The sequence below is a fragment of the Opisthocomus hoazin genome, chromosome 5, assembly GCF_030867145.1.
Source record: "Opisthocomus hoazin isolate bOpiHoa1 chromosome 5, bOpiHoa1.hap1, whole genome shotgun sequence".
In the NCBI taxonomy this organism is placed as follows: Eukaryota; Metazoa; Chordata; class Aves; order Opisthocomiformes; family Opisthocomidae; genus Opisthocomus; species Opisthocomus hoazin.
Window position 1 is genome coordinate 81,360,341 of NC_134418.1, and position 22,472 is coordinate 81,382,812.

At 44.4% G+C, this 22,472-nt stretch overlaps 1 protein-coding gene across 1 annotated transcript; it reads right to left on the reverse strand.

Moving 5' to 3' along the window:
• Nucleotides 1-3: 3 nt before the first annotated feature.
• On the reverse strand, nt 4-22,298 carry PDGFRL (platelet derived growth factor receptor like). Its single transcript, XM_075421911.1, has 6 exons — nt 22,219-22,298; nt 15,282-15,576; nt 7,426-7,577; nt 5,693-5,986; nt 5,257-5,396; nt 4-671 (listed from the first exon to the last, which is right to left on the reverse strand). The coding sequence occupies exons 1-6, from the start codon at nt 22,271-22,273 to the stop codon at nt 483-485; spliced, it is 1,125 nt and encodes a 374-aa protein (XP_075278026.1). The 5' UTR covers nt 22,274-22,298; the 3' UTR covers nt 4-482.
• Between the last annotated feature and the right edge of the window lie 174 nt (nt 22,299-22,472).

Below are 22,472 nucleotides of genomic sequence, written 5' to 3' on the forward strand. Positions count from 1 at the left end.
GCTAATTCTGTACTAAGTTTGTTTGGTTTTTGTTTTTGTTTTAAATGTGTACAGTACTCTAAATTTGCATAGCACCAGAAGAAATACACCTGCTTGGTGGATTATTGAGGATATTTAATATCCTCTCAGTTCTCACATACACAAAAAAAGCACAAACCCTACAGCGGGTTAACCTTATGAAAGAGTTTGAGGGGAAAAAAAGACCACAGGGCAAAGAAGAGCCCGAGAGCACCTATTCCTAAATCTAGTAAGCCCTACACATGTTCAGGCTTCAAGTTCAATGCTCTGTTATTAACTCACAGCTGACTGCTGCTGGGCATAGGGAACTCTGTCTTGGCCTGTCAAGCTAGTGAATATCGAATGCACTGACATATGAAAAGAGACAGTGCTCGAGAAAATGACATTTAAACATTAATAAAGAAACTAAATGGCTAAAATGTAAAATAACATACAGTTCATTCTACGTCCAGAAGCCTTTCCTATCAATTTAGGTCAACTTTAGTAGCTACTGTTGTTTCTCCTTGTAGGTTCTGAGCTATACAGATGTAGTTCCCAGCATCTCTGGCTTCAAAATCCTCAATAGCAAGAACACTTTTTGAGATTCTTGTGGTATGTCCAGTTCCTCTGTTGATCAGTCTCCAGAAGTTTTGGATAATCACAGGCCTCTCAGACTGTTTTAAAAGAAAAAATGAAAACCACATAAGAGAATACATGATTCTGCAAAGTATGTTTTGTGACGCTACCCTAGCAAACCCTGAAGCGAGAGGTGGGATAGGAGCAGCCTACAGCTGGAGTCAGCTGAAGGTATCTGGCAGCTGCAGCAGCGTTCCTGCATTAAATAGTGATGTACCAACACGTTGTGCCAAATAAGGAAAACACAATGGCTCTTCCACTCTCAGCGCAGGTCCTGTGTATCTTTAGATCAGGGCTGGGCTGCCAAAGCTCTGCCTGGAGTATACGAATGGACTCGGCTGCAGATGTGGTCCACTTACTAAGGTTGCAGTTGGGTAACTGAGCAACAGGCGAGGTGTGCTGGGGGAGATGGCAGGGCAGGTGTGTGAGCTTATTGTCAGGCTTTCAGCCGGTGTCAGAAAGGAGAGCAGGAGTTAGTCGACCAAGCTTTACCTCATACCCTTTTATCCCAGGGAATAGCTTTAAACTGTGTGTTGCAAACTAATACCTCCTCTTCTAGTTTCAGAAACACTGCACTAGATAACATATACGCAAACAGCAACAATTCACAAATGTTTCTAAATTAATCCTCAAGCTATGCTTTCCAAAATGCATATGCAACTTCAACATCAAAAATACAAACAAGGATCCTTAGAAAGATGCTTTTCAGATGTGGTTCCTGTTGTTATTTGTAAGAGTCTTTTTTCCCCCCCCTCTTCTAAAAGAGAATTCTCTGATGTGCTGTTTATCAGGTCACACTCCCTGGCACCTCAGGAGTTTGCAAAGGACTGGATAAGAGAAACTGGCCCAAAGATAGACTAAGGTAGTCTCGTTCCTTCCAAAACCCATCATGCTAGTCAGCAGCTTTAATCATGTTGATTTAACAGGATAAAACTGGTGAGAGCGAGCGGTTTCTGCTTGGAAGCCATCTCCTCATGCTTTATGAAAGAGATGGATTAGTCATTTACCAATATGAATGCTGCAAGGCTTAAGCTAATGGTAGCAAAAGGGTAAGTCAGGCACTTCATCTAGAGCCAAAGCTACAATTTTGCGCTTGCAAAATGACCAGTACAGAAGCAGCTGCCAGTCTTCTTGAAGCTCAGGGATGAGTCACAGTGCAGTCAGGCAATGCCTACAAGTGGCAGGCATTTACAGCTAGCAAGAGCTTCTTTGAAAAATTGGTCATCTCATCTGGAAATTCTTAACCCTTTAGAAGGAATCGAGCTGCTTAACAGAGCTCTGCCTAGCAAAGTACCATCTCCTGGTCCCTGCCTGAAAACCAAGTGCTACCTACAATCAAGTACCACCACACGCTTAATTCAAGCCTAAGTTAGTTCTTAAATATAGCAAATGGAACTTCCCTGACCCTACTGAGAGTGAAGGTAAAGACCATGTAAAGCAGGTGCTATTTGCGTGGTTGGGCTCCTGCTAGCCCAGTTTTTCTCAAACTAACTGCCTTCTGCTCCAAAGCTGGTGTCAGGGAATCCTGTTAAGGAGTGCAGCAGTGCACATCAGTATGCATTCACAGCAGGTGAGTGAGCAAATGTAATTGTCAGGGAGTGGCAAGGGGAAAAAAAGAAAAAAAAACCCACAAACTGCAAAAGAAGTAAGAGTTTAGTGACTATAGAGATGAGCTGAGGGTCTCTCCAACGCAACGTACCTAGGAGCAAGCAGGGATTGAGGTGCTGCTTCTGCTCAGGGATGAACTGGCAGGTGACAGCCCACATGCTGGGTGCAGGGGACAAAACCTGTCACTGATCTCCCTCCACTGAAAGCAGCAGCAATGAATGGAAGGATCCGGTGACTCTTAGAACGTTGTCAGTCATTTTTCTTGCACAGAAGAATGTGTACCTGACCAGCATCACTGATGGTCCTCTCTCATCTCCCTCCACCCCCACCTTTCTCCTTTGCAGTATGAATACCTCCTTAATAAATGTTAAATCTCCAACACACATACAGTGCCTTCTACTCTGACTCACTTTGCTGGGGCAGAAACCCAGGCGCAACGCTTCCCTCCCTATCCCCCGGCGCAGCTGGAGCCGAGACCCTTTACTCGCAGGGAGAAGCAGATCAGCCCTTTCCAGCGCAGACGCAGGCCACAGGCCACCGGCCACCATCTCGCTCTCAGTCCCCGCAGGTGAGGGACATGTGCCCTGCACTGCAGCTGCAGTGTCCACAGCAAACGAGGGACAGAATTTGCACGTGTTTAGCTGTTTACGTTCACTCAGTGCTAGAGGGGTGTAAGTAGTGTGCATGCCGGCGCTGCATCGGGTGCTGTAAGGCCACTGGGAGCAACTGGGACACGAGCAGTCAGCAACCAGAATTGGGCTGTGAAAGACGTAAAAGTAACAAGGGGTGGACACTAATAAAATACAGAGTTTTGGAAGGCCAGGCTGAGTTTAGAAGTTAATTTCTTCAATTGTTTGTTCTTAGTAGTAACAGTTAGTTACAAAAGACATAAAACTGGGTTTTGTATAGCCTACAGTCCAATAAACAGATTATCAAGGAAAGCTAAAAAAAACACACCAAAAAACCCCAAACCACATACGCAAAAAGAAAACCTTATCAATCAACAAAGCTGATGTGATCAGTAGGGGCATTTCTTCTCTTCCCCACCTAAGAGAGTGAATCCTTGTAGTACTGTCAGATTGGGGCCAAACTCCTTCAGTGGTGCCCAGGGACAGGACAAGGGGCAACGGGCACAAACTGAAGCACAGGAAGTTCCAGCTGAACATGAGGAAGAACTTCTTCACTCTGAGGGTGACGGAGCCCTGGCCCAGGCTGCCCAGGGAGGTTGTGGAGTCTCCTCTGGAGATATTCAAGACCCACCTGGATGTGGTCCTCTGCAGCCTGCTGTAGGTGACCCTGCTTCGGCAGGGGGGTTGGACTAGATGACCCACAGAGGTCCCTTCCAACCCCGACCATTCTGTGATTCTATGATTTAAAGCCCCACCTTGAAGGACAGAGACACTGCCATTTGTTGATGCACCTCACTCAAAGACAAGCTATGAGCTAAATTCCGAGGAAGACACCAGGCAGTTAACTCAAAAAACAATATTGCTCTGCAGCTCCCCGAACGTGGAGGCACTTCCGTTTTCCCTAGTATTTTGCTTTGTACTTCACCATCAGTTGCCAGTTTCTCTGCTCGTTTAGACATCTGCCCCTTTCCTTCCTAACTTCAAACGGACACCAGAAACAGGAATTCTGCCAGGCGGCTCCATCCAGATCCCCTAATCCACGCTATCAGCACCAAGCCCCTCACCCAGTGCTGTTGAGGCTGCCCACACTTTAACAGCCAGGACAGGGCAGGGAGGGGAAGTTGGTAATTGCTCACAAACTCTCAGACTTCAATAAGCTCAGCAGGAAAACTTAAAACAAGAAGCAGCAGCAAAAAAAGAGAAAAAAAAAAGAGGTGATAGGGAGAGTGGGAAGTGAAAGAACAAACTCACATGTAAGCAAGGACTAGAAACCTGGTTCTACATGCCCAGTGCCCTCACCAGCAGCTCAAATCCCTTCTGTGCTCACTCCCTCTCTATTCTTTCCCCTGAAAAGGCACACACCTTTCCACGACAGCAGAGTGCTACACTCTCCAACTTAATGGCTGCAGCAAACTTCTGGGGCTTTAGATTCACATTTTTCCCAGCCTAGAACTCCACTGAACTCCAATCACTCAAGCAATTACCTCTGCTGTTAAATTACTTCTATGCTGGCTCAGGGAGACCAGTGCTGACACAAGTACCTTCTCAGCAAGCTCTGCACTGTTCTTTGACAACCCAGCACCAGGGCAGCTGGCAAATGGAACACGATGCAAACCCTCAGGTCCCAGAGGGACTCTTTCCTCGGGCGAAGGGTTCCATCGCCCGGCAGTCCTTCCTGCTCCCAGCCTGCTTAGGATAAACAGCAGTAGAGATGAGGCTGGTTAAGAAAGAAGTCCCTACTGTAACTGGTTGGGGTGGGTAGAGGAAGAAGAGAGGGGACCATCAATGATGCCGGTCAGATACACCTTATTTTGTGCAAGAGAAAGGACCAACAAAGTTCTAAGATTCACAGGGTGTTTCCAGTGGATTCTTTCAGATGAGGCTGGCAGAAGCAGACTTCTGCGCTTCTGGATGTGGGCAACAATTAAAGATTCTGTGCTGCGATGATTCATGTGCCCGAGCCACAGAGATGGAAGGGATATCAAACGCAGAGGCATCAGCGAGGCTTTGTGGCTTGCCCTAGAACAGTTTCCTGACGCTGGCTGGCTTTGACCCCGTCTGAGGCTTTTCTTTGTGAACGCTGCCAGAGGCCAAGCGCCTCAGGAATGGAAACCCGAGGGAGGAGTGAGCTTTGCTGAGCCTGATTTTTGCTAACACGGGTAGAGCTCTCCAGCTTCATTCCCGTGCTACCTTCTAGGCTCTCAGGGAAAGCTGGGCTGAAGTTCAAAAGGGACGCGCTGCCTCCTCCTGCCAGCATGTCGGAGCTAGCAAGAGACAGACACCATGATCTGAAAGAATCTTCTCTCCAAATCTCGACGCTGACTGGCATTCACAGCATTGCCTTTATGCAGAACAAACCATCTCAGCCAGGGCGTGCATCTCTTACCTCTTGCCCTGGGTACTGCCACCTGAAGTTCACATCTACATCGGGCTCCCCAAGCACGGTGCAGATCACATGCACGCTGTCGCTGACTTCTGCTCTGTTGGATGACGCCGCGATTGTGGTTGAGGGCGGGCCCTTGGGAACTGAGAGACAGTGTTTGGAAGCAGAAAATTAGTTTCTAAATACACCGATAAAACTTAAGAGTCAACTTTTGCCTCAGTTTGCTTAACGCAACATGTAAGTGATGCACACCTGCAGCTTTCCCCTCTACACTGGGATATGCTGGAATTTAAACGTACAAAGTTTTATCACATGTACTTTTGATCAAGATTTTAAAACTCTATGTTTACGTTACTTATTCTATTTAGAAAAAAAAAATCCTAAACAATGTCAGCAGAAGAAACGAGTCGGTGTAAGCATGTAGAAAATAGCACCTTACCTTCCACGTAGAGTAGGTGATACTTGATGGAAATCTGAGGTGCTCCCTGTGACTCTGCTTTGCAGTAAACAATACCTTTATGGTCAGAAGTAGGGTGCTGGTAGACAAAACCCTTCTTCACATCATAAATAATATCAGTTCCATCTGTTTCAATTTCTTCTGCCGGAAATTCCCTGTGTAGAGTTACTTTTGCCGAAGGAGTAGTAACACGGCATGGGATGACTGCAGGTTTGTCTGGGTTCAGGTAGACAATCTCAAAATAACTGGGAGTAGGCACAAAAAGTTCCTCTTTATCTGTGCAGAAGAGTTGATATAGATAGAACTGTATTTACATCTTGGTTTAACAGAATGTATGACAAGAGAAAATAGCTATGAGCAACATTAAAAATTAACCCAAAGCTTTTTACTTTAAATTTGCACACACAAAAGAAAAAAAAAACTTTTCTAATCTGTAAGTATATATTTACATAGCTTGCATTAAAAACATGCAATAAGAAAGAAAAACAAAGTATTCGTCACCGTAATCAGAATTTTTTAATCATAAGAAAATCTTTGGAATTCCTTTTTAGTAAGTTTCCAAAAACTCAGCTGGATCTAATTCTGTTCACTTGCCCACTTTTAAAGGGTAACACACATAAAAACCCCAACAACACTGGTAAGATAAGCACTATTAGAAAGAGATGTTCTTTGGAGTTACAGCCCTTTAATACATATGATTTTAGGCAAAACGTTTGATTTACTGCTGTAAGTGGCTGAAATATTTTGTGTTTTTAGCATGATAGTTAAAGACTATTTCCATATTTGCCACGTTGCTTAGAAATTCAAAGCTGAAATTCATCTTTCTAGTAGAAGTGTTTCTACAATAACTTGACTGAAAAGTTTATTCCAGCCTTTCTAAAGGAATTTATCCTCACAACATCAAGCACTTCTGATAAATGGCTTCTGTGCAATCTCATAGTCTAATTTAACTTCAAAACGCATCACAAACAATCCTATCTTAGCATTTTGCACTGAAGTATGTGCAGCCAAGAATGCTTTAGCTCTAATCAGGCAGCGAAGGTTGTTTCACCATCCTGAATGTCTTCCATGAGAAGAACAAATTAACCATTTGATTTCAGCTCTGTTGCACCAAGGAGCAGTAAACTGCGCACAGCTACCTACTCTGACCCTATCCATGTGCTGTTAGGGCTACCATCAACCACAAGCTCTGTGTGACAACACATGCACTTAAGAGATTTTTGCCTCTCAACATGCTATAGACTCTTGAGAGACACTGTGACCTTGCCAAGATCAACGAGGTCAAGATTTTTAAGTCAGTGCAGGTAACTGGAAGGGGATAGGGGGAAGAGTCCATGCGGTCATCTGAATGCCATGACAAAATGAAGCTTCTGCACAGGTTTATTTTCTTTCTCCAGACACATTTTCAAAAATTAAACATTTTTTATTCATTTTGTAGAAGATCCTCAGAACGTGTGTTAGTATTTTCAAAGATATTTGCTTTCCATTGCATTATGCGTTGTTTTGGGTACACATTTAGCATAATCCACAGGGAAAATGGACTCCTAAACCACAATAAGCAAGCAATTTTCTGCTCACCAGCACTGTCTTCCTTAACATCCACTAAAAAAAGATGAAAATCGTGGAAGAAAAATCTTGACAGTGAAATCGCTGATGTAGCTTTATTCCTATCAGCAAACACATTTCCATTAATAATCCCCCAGTGGGTTAATTACCTGTGAAAAAGATGTACGTTGAACCTGTTCTAGTCTCATCCTTCCTGCATTTGTTACCATTGCACAGCTGAAGCCAGCAGCTGTATTCACCTGTGTCTGCTGCAGTGGAGTTTGCGAGGATCAGCTGACCGTACCTGTCAAGCTGCTTTATGCTGGCGAGAAGAAAAACAAAAAGGCACAGACAAGCACAGATGTATTGCCTTGTATGCTTCTGTCAGCTCACTTCTGATTTTTTATTCCTCCTCTACAACTGACCAACCTTTCACTTTCAGAGCAACTTCCCCTTTTGCTCCAGCACAGGCCTGCTTTATTGATTTCAACTACACACCAGCTCTCGCAAGCTCTTGTCTTGTACAGCTCATTCTTGGATTCCTTTCAGTCCCCATTTTGAAACTGGGCTGTGACTGCTGTAGCCAGTATGTCCATCTACGTTTTGTCTCAGTTTGCCCATGTATATCACGTTTTTTCATGCTCCAAGTCAACCTCCATGCATCTCAGTCCTTTTTTAATACCATTAACTGTAGCACTCCTTCAACAGTATGTAATAAAGATAATTCAGGAGCAGCAAGTAGCAGGTACTTTAATAAGAGCTTGTTTGATGATTTATGCCTGCTTTCACTGCAAATGCTTTCCCACCTTTAACACACTGGTCCAAGTCTCCACCTGCAAACACCTTCATAAAGAGCTTCTATATCAGCCTGGATTTGATCTGCAAGTAAGTCGTTTTGCATTGCCTACTTCTCTGCCCTAAGCCACCTCACTGGCATCCTCTCACCGGAGATCCCTCATCACCCCTCGGCTATTTCAGAGCATGACCCTGAGAACTGCTGGAGGTGTACTGACAGCGTCATCACCTAACTACACAAAACTCAGCCTGTGTGATTATTTCAGGCTTGATTTGCTTTTTTCCTCCTTCTCCTGAATTTCCCAGATACATCTCTCAGTGGATTGACACTTGTCAATGGGTAAATATTTATAAATATGTAGATATATATGTATATACTAACAATGTTTCCGAGGGTCAAAGGTCCTGTCTATGAAATTCAGCAGTTACAATCTCATCTTGTTCTTTTCTTATTTTAAGGTTTGCTTTCCTGGCTCTTCCTTGCAGACAGATGGTACCACAGTTGGTGGTCTGCCACGTGGCCTTTTGATGGATTGCAAAAGCAATGGTCCATCAGGACCAGTTCTCAGGGAACCCAGTCAGGACAGCCGTGTGGCAGAACGGGTGCACTCCATGCTGCTCTGACCCTTAAGAGTGGTATTTTCAGCCACCTGCCTTTACATAGTAGCACATCCACAACACGAAGATTTCCTGCTGTCCTTTGCAAGACATCAAGTTACAAGGTCACTTCTGTTTTAACCAAGTCAGGAGAGATTTTTCCAGTTTTAGGCGCTTGATAGCAAACTTCATTTCAGTGTTTTAAATGGGGTCTGGACAAATACGCAACTTGCATGAAGTCTGAAGAGCTCCCACACTCTTATTCAACTGTGTGTTGAATATTTATTATCCTCCTATTTCTTCTTATTAAGGTGGCAGTTATTCTGTAAGGCAGATGCCTGACTGAAGAACTTATTCCTGGGATTAGCATGCTTTGCAGAAATTCTTATCCTCTAAAACACCTTCTCGCTGTGTAACAGCCATACTACAGACACACCTGACTGTACCGTATGCTCTCAATGTTCTGTTTTGTTTACATCTCCATTGCAGGCAAAATAACAGAGGGGCCACTACTCCCAGCTACGCGCACCTCCCGAAATGCCTCGCTCCCCAGGAGCTCTGCTAGCAGTTTGCACTACTACCAGCAATCACAAGCAACGGTTCATGGAACCCAACGTTCTGCCTCCAGCCGAGGCCAGCAGCTCACAAATTAACAACACACCAAATGCACAACCCAGACAGGGCTAACTGAGAATTACCTTCTCCATTCAAGCCCTCAGACCCCATCAGTACGCTCATCCACCACGGGGCAGTTCTGAGGCCTGCCAACAGGCAAATCGTGTTTCCTACCCGCTAACACACTTGTCCTACATGACCCTGTCTGATTCCACTTTCTAGAATCAAGCAGCTGCAGAGCAGTAACATGTTCATTTTTAATATATACACTACCTTACATTATAAATTATCTTCTGGTTTTGGATAAGCTTTGAGTGATTCCTATTCATGCAAGAGATCTTGTTGAGTATCCTACCCAACGGGAAGAAAAGAGAAATCCAAAACATGTCCTACTCTGTATTATTATTATTTAGTTTCACAGTTCACATTTCATAGGCTACATGACTACATCAGCATAAACCGTTCTGCAAGTATCCAGTACTAAATGTCAATATTACAGAGAAACCATTATGCCAGAACATTTTTGCCTCCAACCATTAATGCAGACACTGAACTATAGCTCAAAATCCCAACAGACAGAAAAATAAGGTCAGAGTTAATTAATGTGTGCTGCTTAACTGAGAACAAGCTATCCAGTAATCAATGGAAACAGCCGAGTGAGGTAGTCATCCACAAACATGCGCTAACAAAACCTGGCAATTGAAAGTGTTGAAACTTATGACATAATCATATTAAGCAGACAAAACAGGCCCTATAAAGTACATTATAAGTGGAAAATCCTGTCAGCTGACCAATATATCCAGGATAACTTTTATTTTATTAGTATTTTAGACGCTGAGACATCTGACTCCAAAGCCAAAATTTTGCTGTGTTCTATGTATCACAAAGTAAAAATGTTGTACATACAAACACTTCAAGATTGTTTAAAGAAACTAGAAAGTTACTCCAAAATTTTATTCCATACATTCACCTTATTATGCTTTAGTTATCTGAAGTTCAAAAGATCTTTGCCAGAAAAACTAGGCCAAGTTTTTAAGCTTAAAAAAAAAAAAAAGATACAAAAAGACAAAAACACAGTCTACACAGCATCACTCAAAGAGCATCTAGCAACCTCCTCTCAAGCAGCTGCACTCATACTGACAAAAGAGAGCTTATCTCAAATACACGCTCACTAGGAGAGGAACATAACATCTTACTGTTTAACACAAGAAAAACATCCCTAGCTTTCAGACTTCCGAGCAAATGGGACAAAATGAAATTCAGTTATACACATGGGCACAGCTGACACCCTGCTAAGCCAGCATGAGCCTGCATTCCCCGAAAGCAGCCTGATTCTGCCCTCTGCAGCATACAGCTTCCTCAGTACTTGTGGGAGTGCCCCCAGCCATGCACCCCCCACACACAAATGAGCATATGAGGCATGCCCAGCTCTTTGCGCCAGCTTCTTCCACTGGAGCAGTCCCATTTCACTATGAGTTTATTTCTCAGATGAAGTTCTGTGATAAATACAGCCGGTCTTCGGCAAGCGAGAGGCCCATGCTCCAAGTCAGGCAGAGCAGAGACAATGCGAAGTTAGACTGCCTTCATCCAGCACAGCTTTTTGCTATAAAGCATAAGAAGGGGAAAATGTGCTTGCCCTTACTTTTATTTCATCCCTCTCAGGTTTCGATCCTTCTCATACGTTGTAGATCCAGTTTCTGGGTGAGCCTACAGTCATTAATTTGTTATGCACAGCCTTACAAAAAAAGCGTTCTAGCCCTTCTGTTCTGGAGGCACACAAGCTACCTTTGACCATTAACATTGCCACGATTTTTGGCCAGTTCAGCCGGTACACAAAATTTCCAGAAAAAATGTTATCTGCAGGGTGTATTTAGGCTGCACAAGGCAAGAGAGCATTACAGATAACAAGCCAGTCCTGAAGCAAGCTGGTGCATTATCCTTAACTCAGGAGGCAAGTTTGCATGATTCTAGCTTTCTCCCCAGAGCTGCACTGCATCCTACAGTCTCTAAAGTGAAGTAAATCATTTCAGTGTGTACTGTTATTTACTCCAGTTAAGACAGTGGCAAGAGAGGATTTCTCCTCTGGCTCAACAAGAAACAGCCAAAGAGTCTTCCTCCTCCTTTCACTCATCATCTTCCCCTCCCCCATATGATAATTTTAGCATATGTTAACAGCTACAGACCTATTAAAAACTGAGACTCTCTAGTACAGCAAACAAAAATATTTTATTTACCAGTTCATAAAGTATACCTACAAAGAAAAACCCAAAGAAACCATAACCACTAACACTACAGAAATGGCTTTTCTAATTATAATCTCTTCCTCCTTAGAAAAGCCGTATCATCCTGCAGGCTGCTGTATGCTCCTTACCACATGCCAGTTAAAAACGTGATAAGCATGGCATGGAGATAAAACATCTGTCTTTTATCCCTACTTGTTTTTACAGCCACCCATAGGAAATACATTATGTGGATGCTAAATTTAACTAGCTGCAAAGCAAAACACCCTCTCCTCCCAGAACAACAGACAGGAAACGGAACACAATGAGCAACAGATCTTCAGCGTCAGCGCCCGCCCCGGACCCCTGCTCTTAACAAACCCTCCAACCAGCCGAGCCACAAATGCCCTCACCACCCTGAACCTTCAGGTCTCTTCTGCCTCCCCTCACTGCAATTCTGTTAGATGGCAGGGTCCTCAACCCTCCTCTTGTAGCAGCTAGAGTTAGAGGACGTTAGCGGTTCCCAGGAGATGTAAAACACCTTGCTATTGTTAACATTCCCATCACACAGGCTAAATTCATACATCCCTCCTACTATTCAAAGAAAAATCAAGAACTGGATGCCTGAGCATCTGTTGCTATAGGGATGTACCAATGAACAAAAGAACGGCAGCTGCCTGACCCTAGCAACTACATGGACCCCATCACCACTGCTGCTCCTCCTTGCTTTTACTCCGGCCCGGCAACCCACTCCTCCTCCACTTCCCATCACCTCCTCAGATCCCAACTGCTCCTCCTCCCTTGCTGCCACCAGCTCTGGTGTGCACCAGTGCCCCAACCCCAGCAAAACCAGCATGGAAATCCCAGGTGAAAAAGCCCAGCCCAGTTAATTAGCTCAGGTTTCACTCCACACCTCACTAATTGGTAACGAGAGGATTACCTTATACTTGGTCTTTAAGCACTCAAAAAACATTAGAAGATACTTGACATACATCTGTCTAGATGATGAAACAATTTTTACCGTAGGCTATTTGCTAATAATTTTTCTGATTCCCCACCTTGCCCTGTATTCAGCATTTTGTTTTAAAAGAACAAGTGTAATATATTTGTAAAATTTTAAAATTTGCCTATTGAAGTTGGTGCTTTGTGCATGGTCTTTTGTATGCCACCACAAAGATCTAAGTGCCTCTTGAAAGATGACAGCATTGTCAATAATCTTTTCTGCTGCCAGTTTGCTTACAAACCCTATCGAGTTAACTAAGTAACATGATATTTTTGATACTTCCAGTTAAATTCAATCAAAGCTTTCTAAACCCACGAAATATAAATTTTATATATCACATACTGTAAAGCAGACTTTATTACATATGCATCTATTAGCACTACAGCAAAAATCTTGAGATAATTACCAGTCATGCTAAAACTGTGATGAAAATATCACTGCACAAGAGTCTGTGGTCAATGTCTCCATAAGTTATTACTATTCTGTGACTCTGAAGTGTGCTACTAATCTATGTTTTCAATTTCTCTAGTTAATTATAGGATCCAAAATTGTTGATTCAGCCTAACTCAGCCTTACTGCTTCAATAACTTATTTCAAAACAATTTTTCTAAAGCAAAGATCATAATATTTCAATATAAACCCTTAAATATAAGCCTAACATACTTCTAAAAGAAAATAAATACTTAGGCGAGTTACATACATCCAGCCAAAACGTTTCATAGCATTTATTTTGTATGATGTTATTAACTTTTGTTTTATGGTTAAAATATTACAATACTGTGAACTTGAGTGAGAACAGAAAGGTAAACTGCTGAGGCAGCAGAATTCCAAACTACTTCAAACTACAAAATGCAAAACCACAACTGGGAAATGCCTTATCTTTTTTCCCCCAAAACTACCTTAAATCTTGTATTTTGTCCCATATGCATCACTAGGAAAGTACTGAATTTTGCAAGAGAGGAACAGACAGCCAAACAAATAATGAAGCAGCATTCATATTCCTCTCCAAAAACTGTGAATAATTGCCTTGCCTTCTTCAATGCCAGATTGTAACACTCAGATAACACTACCTGGAGGTCTACAGGATCAAGTCATGCCAGCAACCTATTTGCAAACGCACAAAACATAGACTTCAAAAGGACAAGCACTACCCCACGCACACGCTCCCTGTTGGTGTTATTTTGCACACTCAGCTTTGGCTTGCTGGAAGGCCAGGGCTGTAACGTAGCTGCTAAACGCCACCTAATGGAACAAATCCAAATAAAACATTATTTCTTGCAAAAGAAAAAGCAGTAGTTGTTTAAATCAGCCACAATATCTCTTGAGAGATATTGCTGTGAGAAGCCCGCAGCAGAAACAGGCTTGCTGCTGTGACTTGCTATGACAGAAGCCCTGCACGAGCTACAGAGGTTTATTTAGCCACTACAGTTCTTGAACTCCTCAGCCGTCAGGGTACAAGAAAATAAACACTCTGAGAAGACCTTGCTCACCACTTTCAGAAGGACATGCTAGAGATCATGCTGTATAACTGCCAATTTTCTAAATTCCTCTTTGAAAAGATAAGCGGAAAGCGCAGAATATCTCTGAAAATTAATTAACTGGGAGTGACTTTAAGGTAGCACCATACCTGTACATAAGCGAAATGGATCACAGAGACTCAGATGGCCTCAGTTATTTACAGAGAGCGTACACACTTTGCTTAATTTAGGAACAAAAGGGCAAGAGGAGTTGATACTTTCGCTCACACCTCAGTGCCTCTCTCACCTAATAGTACAAGAAAAGCTCCTTACAGCTCTTTCTCAGGGCATCATTCACAGTGCTCCGCAATCTCCTCACCGCTTGTGTTTCAGAGACACAAATCTCCACAAAACAGCCAGTGAAAACAAACACTACTCATGGCAAAAAAATGCGTGTGAAAGACATCTTTAAGCTCCTTATATGCCCCTCCTTTTTCAAATACAGAACTAAATCACTACATTTAACCTACAGGTAGCTATGTGTACTATCCTCAAAAACTGGGAAGGCAAACAAACGCATGGGGCTTTGGAGAAGATTTTTACAGCAAGAGGACACCCACCTGGTGGGGCAGAGAAAGGGAGAGAGTCCTCAGCTCCTCTTCCTGCTCTAACAACTATTCATTCCGCTTCCATCAAGATGTCACTAGATGAAAGAAAAAGCGTTCCTAAACCCAAGGTGACTATCCTCAGCATTAAACTCTGCCCCACCACAAACCGTGCAATTCCCTTTTGCACGCAAAGCTACTTTTGACAGAAAAAGTAAAGACTACCCTGACTTGCTCCTCAGCAACTTAGCTAGTTGAGAGATGTGGGTTTGAGCCTCTTCAGGAAATTAATCTTATGGTCTCACATGGCAGCTATGTTAGCAACCAGTGCAGCCCACCAGGAGCAGGTCTCCATAGAGCAGAGCTGGCAGGGAGTACCTGACATCCACACTCACACATTTTGAGAGTTTTACTTTGAACTAGTTCCAGTGTGGTTCCCTGTTAGTGGCTGGAGCACACTGGCATCCCACTGGACCACATCTTCCATTTTAGATTCATCTGAAGGAAATCCAGTTCACGTGCTACAAGACTATTCCACACCTCAAATCACACAGCAGTAACTCGTGAGGACTGAAAGACGCTCATCCTTTTTTGTTGACATTAGAAACCACTAGATGGAACATCTTGATTGCAAACATGTAAAGAAACAAACATAAAACCCCAACAGTGCTGAAAGTGGTAGGAAAAAAAAAATTCCGGATCATCTTTCCCCCCAGAAAATGAAAAATAGCTTACCTGAGTCTGGAGTCTTTAAAGGTGTCTAAGTACGAAGGATAGTCCCAAGTAACATTACTCCCCTTGCATCGCAGTTCTATGCTTTGTCCTGCAGACAGGCTTAAAGTGGCAGCTAGTTTCTGGAAACGACCTTTATCCATCACCTGTGTCAGTATGGACTGGGACTTCAAAGAGGAGTCAGCAGATTCTCTCTCCTTCATCTTAGGGGTTTTGGGTTTTAATTTTTTGTTAACAGGCCTAATCTTGTTTTCCCCAGGTTCTTTTGGACGCTTACCCCTTGCAGGCTGTCCAATAACTAGTAAAATAAACAAAAGAAGGCAACATTACTGACTAGAAAAAGGTTATATAGTCTTTTTGCAAAAAAATCTTCCTTATTATCACAGAGAATAACTAAAATTTTGTTTTTCCTATAAAGAATTCACAAAAATGAGCAAGAGTTAATTTCCGTAAGTTTTTGAAGTCTCTGGCATGACCTATTTTCCTGGGGAAAAAGAAAAAAAAGAGATCTTTCAACAACATGTGGAAAATCTATACTCAGAGTTCACATAAACAGACAAATATGTAAGGTATGAGAACTTTGCAAATGGAAAGGGAAAGAAATACACCATTTCTATCTCCAGCTACTTTTGTCGTTTCTACCTCACGTCATCGCCACTTTATACACGATGCTACACAAGTTCCCTGTCTTCATAAGGATGTCACACACCCATCAGCTCTGCATAACCTTTTCACACACCATGTTACCATAAGAGACGCATGAAGAAGAATTAGAAGCATGGAACTTCGTAACAATTTATAAGACACTGACAGTGATGCACTTTTCTTCCTTTACAGTAAGTACTGTGAAAATACAAACAGCACTTAACGTCACTTGAAGGCAGTATTTAATTCATTGCTTCTCTGTAACAGCCATTTTACTTTGACAGTCCAGATGAAAAACAGAACCTTGTTTAGAGGCAAACGGTAAGAGATTTAACTACCTGTTGGAGACAACAGGGATGCCCAGCTGTCTTTAAAAACAAAGCAAAGGAAACAGAAAGCAAAAAGAAAAGTGAGGTGTCTCAAAAAAAAGAAAAAAAGCTATTCCCACTTTAACTGCCAGCAGGAATCACAGATATTTTGTGATATGAACCCAAAACTGCTGCCCCCAAACACCAAAAACTCCACTAACTGTGCCTGACAGCTAATTCACATTGAATACAGCTTTTCCACGTGAAAATGTTCAGGTATGTTATCGCAGAAATCAATCAACAAGCTTCCTCTGGAATTAAAAACAACCCCGTTGCATACTGAGTTAGCATGAGCTAACTGGCCCTGACTGCCACAGGCACAGCAGCATTTCCAGACTCCTGCCACTGACGGCTCCTGCGACGTCCCTCATACCCCGGCTGGACACCCTGCCCTGCTTCAGCCTTCCACTGGGCTAAGCCCAGGCTGGTGTACACCACATCTCTCGTAAATGGCACAGAGCCTCGTATGCGCAAAGTTAAAAACCAGGAAATTCAATGTGAACGTAAGAAAATGCTTGTTACAGTGAGGGTGGTCAAGCACTGGCACAGGTTGCCCCGCGGCGCTGTGGAGTCTCCATCCCCAGAGATGTTCAAAACCGGACAGGACACGGACCTAGGCAACCAGCTCCAGGCGGCCCTGTTTGAGCGTGGGGTTGGGCGGGATGATCCCAAGAGGTCTCTTCCAACCTCACCATTCTGCGACCTCAGCATGCGGAGTAAGGCTGCTTGTGCAGGAGCATTTGCCTTCCGGTCTCACACCAACAGGAAAATAAACTGGAAGACAGCAATGCTGTAGTCATCTTGGATTGCCCAATGCATTTTGAACTCTTTTGGACCCTTATGTAATAATTTTTTTGAGAGGCACAAAGCCAGTTACTAAGGTACATCCCTCCCCTGCCACACAAACATTTTTCCCTCTTCTACATTACGAGCACTGGTAAAGTCGATTGCAAAGACGCCTCACCACCTTAAAATGAGCTACAAACTGAAGAGATCAAACAGAAATGCCTTCCAAAGATCATGACATTTTAAGATAGAGAGTAACATTTTTTAGTTTCTGGAAGGGAGGGTGAAACAAGTATTTATGTTTCTTCCAGTTCTTCTTCGCACTTGTGATGCCACTGGCCATGTAAAATTGACAAACCTGGGGGAATGAAGACAACAAAGGAGAATTGCAGAGAAGTGGTTGCTGCCCCCCACGGAAGACCATGTAGTGGGGTTTTTCCCAGTTACTCAAAGCACGTTACCCTAGTGAGGGACACAGTGCAGGTATCGCAAAGACAAACACTGCAGGAGCACTTCTTCCCTGCATTACGTTAGGAAGGCCACAACGGGGCAGGCCAAGCACCTACCTGGCCAACATCTTCGCATCGACACCACTCAGCGTCAGATGTCAACCAGGGAGCAGGGCAACCATCTCTGCTCCTTTGAAATTACTCTCCTAGCTTCCAAGAGCCTTTAACTCAAGGGATCTGTGAACCACAGTTGCCATCGTTTTATCATCCTCGATGGATTTTTCCTTCATTAATTTGGGCAATTTTCACCTTTCTCTGCTCCACTTCTACCTTAACAGAACTTAAGTGTCCTTCAGATATATCCTTACTGGGCTGACACGTCCTATTCTATTTAATTATTCCCTGTGAAGAATGTGCATCTTCCAACAGTTCAGTTGCATCACGTTTGAGTAATGGAAAGAAGGAAAAGCAGACTGTACGCCAGGTTCCAGACACGGTCAAATCACAGTTACACATATTAGCAGTGTCTTCTTTCCTGTCTCAATAGCTCACTGCTTTTCAATAAAAGCAGGATTAGGAGCTGACTTTCTCTAGAATAATCGAGTGTAACTCCAGTATCACTTTCCTTAGTAGGAATTTTTGGTTAGAAATTCCTAAGTAGAAATCCATCAATGTGTATATGAAGTTAGAACAGTTTGTGTTATTCTGCATCTACCAACACAAAATTTCAAGTCCTGTTTCCACTGCCCAGTCTTTCAAAATGGAGAGATCCTTCTGCAACTTTTTACCAACATATTTCTTTTAGCAGATTTATAAATATGCTGAAAAGCATGTACTTTACAAGATTCCCGTGAAATTCAACAGGATAAAAAAAATTCTATGTCCATATTGCAAAAACTGAAGATTAAGTCCTACTCTTTGTTTTCTATGTTGTTACTCCATGAGAGGTCTTCCCTTGTCTCACAGCACCTCGGTTCCCATGGATTCTTTAACAACAGGCTTATCAAAAGCCTTTGGGAATCCAAAAAGTACATGAACCAACCCATCCATGGCCACACTCTTATAAAGCCCTTCAGAGAACTTCGGCAGATCTGCAAAACAAAACACGCTTCCAAAGGGGAAATAAAAAATAAAAGGCAGCCATAAAAAGCCATACTGACTCGTCTGTAATTCATGCCTATTTATTCACAAATTCAATTTACAGAATAGAGAGATGTGGCTTTGTGCCTGCACCTCCCTCAAAAATCTTAAAATACTGGCATATTTCCATTTCCCCTGAAAGGAGCAGTTACGTGATGGGTTATGCACCCGAGTTCAGACTTCAGCGATTTCAGATTCAAATTTAAGTCACCGGTGTGTGTCATCAAACCACGGCACTTAAACACTGTTCGTGTCGTTGATTTTCTCTAAAGCCAATTCTTTTGGCATATTTGTGAGACACGTACTCTTAACGACTCTCCCCAAATTGAAAGATTCTATCTCAGAGCCTGCTATTACAGGATACTGCACTCCAAGTTTCCGATATGCTTATCATGCCATCATTTTCCATGCAAACCTCCCTAAACACCTCCATAGCAAACACAGGTGCACAAAAATCATTAACTTTTTACTTTAAGTTTTACTTTCTGTAGGTGTTCTTTCTTATCCCCCGTTCCTATCAGCTTTACAAATTCTGCAGCCATCTCTCCCTGCCCCACCCCAGCACATCAGCAGAAGAAAAGGATTTATGGCCGGTTTTATTCCTTTTGCAAGTTGTTTCTCAAACTCTTTTTGTCTGCCTTATTCTGGTTTTTATATTTGACCCATATGTGAGTTAACGACTCTCCCCATCTTATGTAATTCCCCCTTCTGAAATTAAACGCATCAGTCGTTGTTTGGCTTTTATTATTCCTGCAAGAATATTAAAGAAGTCTGGCTGTTCCAAAGCAACATCTGAATCCAATTACCTGAGCGCTGCTCCAGACCAAGTCAAGAACTGCTGCTTTTCTCAGGGATTCTGCGAGTCGCAGCTCTGAGAAGTCATCACCTGTGGCAGACAAACAATCGCACCCCGACGTGTGTGATGCAGCCCATGCCAGGGTAACTCACTCTTCCTTTTGCTTCTCTGTCTGGTCCTTGCTGCCCCTCTGATTTCCCTTAACAGAGCGGTCATTCACTCCACCATGCTGGGTGGTCAGTAACCAGGCTGGTTGTTCTCCACAGGGCTGATATTTCAGTCCAGATAACTTACTGACAAAACCCACCAGGAATCAGATTTAACACTAAAGCTTTCTTCAGCACATACTGCCACTTCGTCCTTGGGTTGAGCTATTCCATCCTTCCTGTGTAATTTGTGCCCTAGTACTAGAAGGTCCCACTGACAGGTCTGATAAGCCTTTCAGATTAGCATTCCCATTTCCCACCAGCCACTCCAGTTCCCTGTTGTACTCTCCAGATTTGCCTGTAGAAGCACACAAGATTTGGTCCAGACACCCTTTTTTTCCCCCCCTCCCCAACCCTGCTGAAAAACGACTATTTGTTCAAACTACTCTTTGCCATTTCCACTACGTTCTGCCAGTCTCAGTCCTGACACTTGTTCAAAAGCACACGGATCTTGCAACCTCACCCCAAGGAAATGCATCATCCCAAACTGTGTGCTCTTCCACACTGAAGAAACTGTTAAAGATTCCCCTACGAAAGCTTTTCAGTTTCAAGTGCCAGAAACCTGGTTTTGATTTTCTCTAGATGAAGTCTTTCCTCTCCACACAAGCTCCCTCTGTTCCACGTGTCTGTAGCTCCCAGTGAGTATGAACACTTTCCTCCTTTACCACACTCCCAGCTACACAGCGAGACTCCTGTCTGCCTGACCTTGTATTTCCCTGCAGGTGACAGCAGAGGCATTTCAGGAAACATCATCAGAAAAGCTTTTATCTGCCTACACAGAAAACCCAGGTTTGCCTCTTTGCTGCACCTCCCTGAGAGGTGAGTTCCCACGCAAGCTGTGACCGTGCTCTTCCCCTACATTCCCTGGAAGTCTGTCCAGATATCTGCTGACCCCACCACTTCTGCACTTTATCATCCTACCTCCTCTCATCGCTGAATCAATTATCTGTATGCCCAATAACAAAATTAATGGATACGGTAGTCTAGCACCCAAGATAAGGAGGACACGCAATCAAATCCCTCCAGGAACACAGAACCCACCACACAGATTCCGCCATTGCCTTACCCAAACCGCAAGACCTTCACAGGAAAGGGAACAAACTCAATTAGCTCATTTATGTAAGTACAGGAATCTGCCACATTTGGGAAACTTTACCCTCTCACCAGATTTATTCGCAGAGCCCTCAGCTTTTTAATCCAGCAATAGCATTGCTTATGGAAAAACTAATAAAATTAAGACTTTGTAGAAAAAATATTCATTGAGAAAGCTCCTCCTTTCAACCTCTGATCAGGTCCTAATGTCAGTTCTAAGCTGCACTGTACCCAATTCCTCTGCAACATCACGCTCAGGGTCCCCACCAATGCATCGCGCCGAAGCAGCAGACCGTGCATCCACAGGCTGCAGAAACACACCTTGCAGTGCTTCTGCTCCTGCTTCACACTGTCCGTCCCATCCTGTCCCTTAGCGTTCGTCGGCCCCTTGATCCCACAGATGTTACGCACACCACGATCCCCAAACGAGTCAGTCACGTCACGCTGAAACACATCCAGTTTCGACTTCAGACATCGCCTATAGCCATATCCACATCTTGGCAGCACCCGAGACCTTCTGACTCCCATTAAGGCAGTTCAAAAGCTAAAATAAGTCAATTAAGGAAGGCTGTTGTGAAATCACGTCTACATTAGGACTTGTACCTGTGGCTTTAGAGAAGGAACTGTCGTTAAATACGCCAGGTTACCTCCTCCTGTAGATAAGCTTCTGGCTGGCACAGCGTGAAGCACCCAGTCAAACTCCAGCATAACCTAAACTAAGAAAAACATAGACCTGGGAAGTCTTTTGCCCTGGTTACAACTCCCTTCTCATTCTGTGTTTTTATTGCCTGTTTCCCAAACAGGAATCGCCTCTCTGGATGCGGCAGCGCAGACCCACGGCGCGGGTCTCTCCGCAGCAATCCTCTCCCACCCCACACTGGCGCGGAGTGCCATTCCTTCCAGAAAAAAAAAAACAACAAAACAATTAAAACTGGGCTGGGAAGGACTTCTGGAAGCCCCTTCCCGCCCCGGTTCAGTCGCTCAGAGCCCTGTCCCGCTGAGCTCCGACCATCCCAAGGGCCGGAGGCTCCGCAGCCTCCCCCGACAACTCGATCCTGTCAAGGACTGATGGCGAACGCCCCTTCCAGCCAAAAACTTCCCTCTTTCCCCGCCGAGACCCCGCCACAACCCGAAGCCGAGTTACGAGCAAACCCCGCTCCTCTCCACAAACCAACAACCGCGCACAAAACCTTATTTATTTATTTATTCCCCCCCCCGAACTCGAGCACCGCGCCCAGCACTCAGACGCCGGCCCCGAGGAGAATCGGGTGGGAATGGAGGGGGGGGGGGGGGGGGGGGGGCAATGGCACTGCCGCCTCTCCCCAGCCCCCAGCACGGACTCAAAACGCATCTTCGGTCCCGGGGCCGCGCCGAGGGCGGGGGGAGGCGGCCCGGCAGCCGGGACCGCCCGAGGCGGCTCGCAAAGCGGGGGAAAGCCGGGCAGGGGTGTGGGCTCACCGTGCGGCAGCGTTCCCTGCAGCAGCAGCAGGCTGAGAAGCACCCAGAGCCGCATGGCGGGAGCGGCCGGGGCGCTGCGCTGAGGCGCTGAGGCGAAGGGGGGGGGGAGGCTCGGCGGGCCGCGGCGCGGGGAGGAGCCGGCCGGGGCTCCCTGCCCGGGGCTCCCCGCCGGGGAGGGCGCGGCCGTGCTGCCCCGCTGAGGGAGGGCAGGCCCGGCCGGGTGGCGGCCGGCCGTGGCGCTCGCTGCGGCTGCT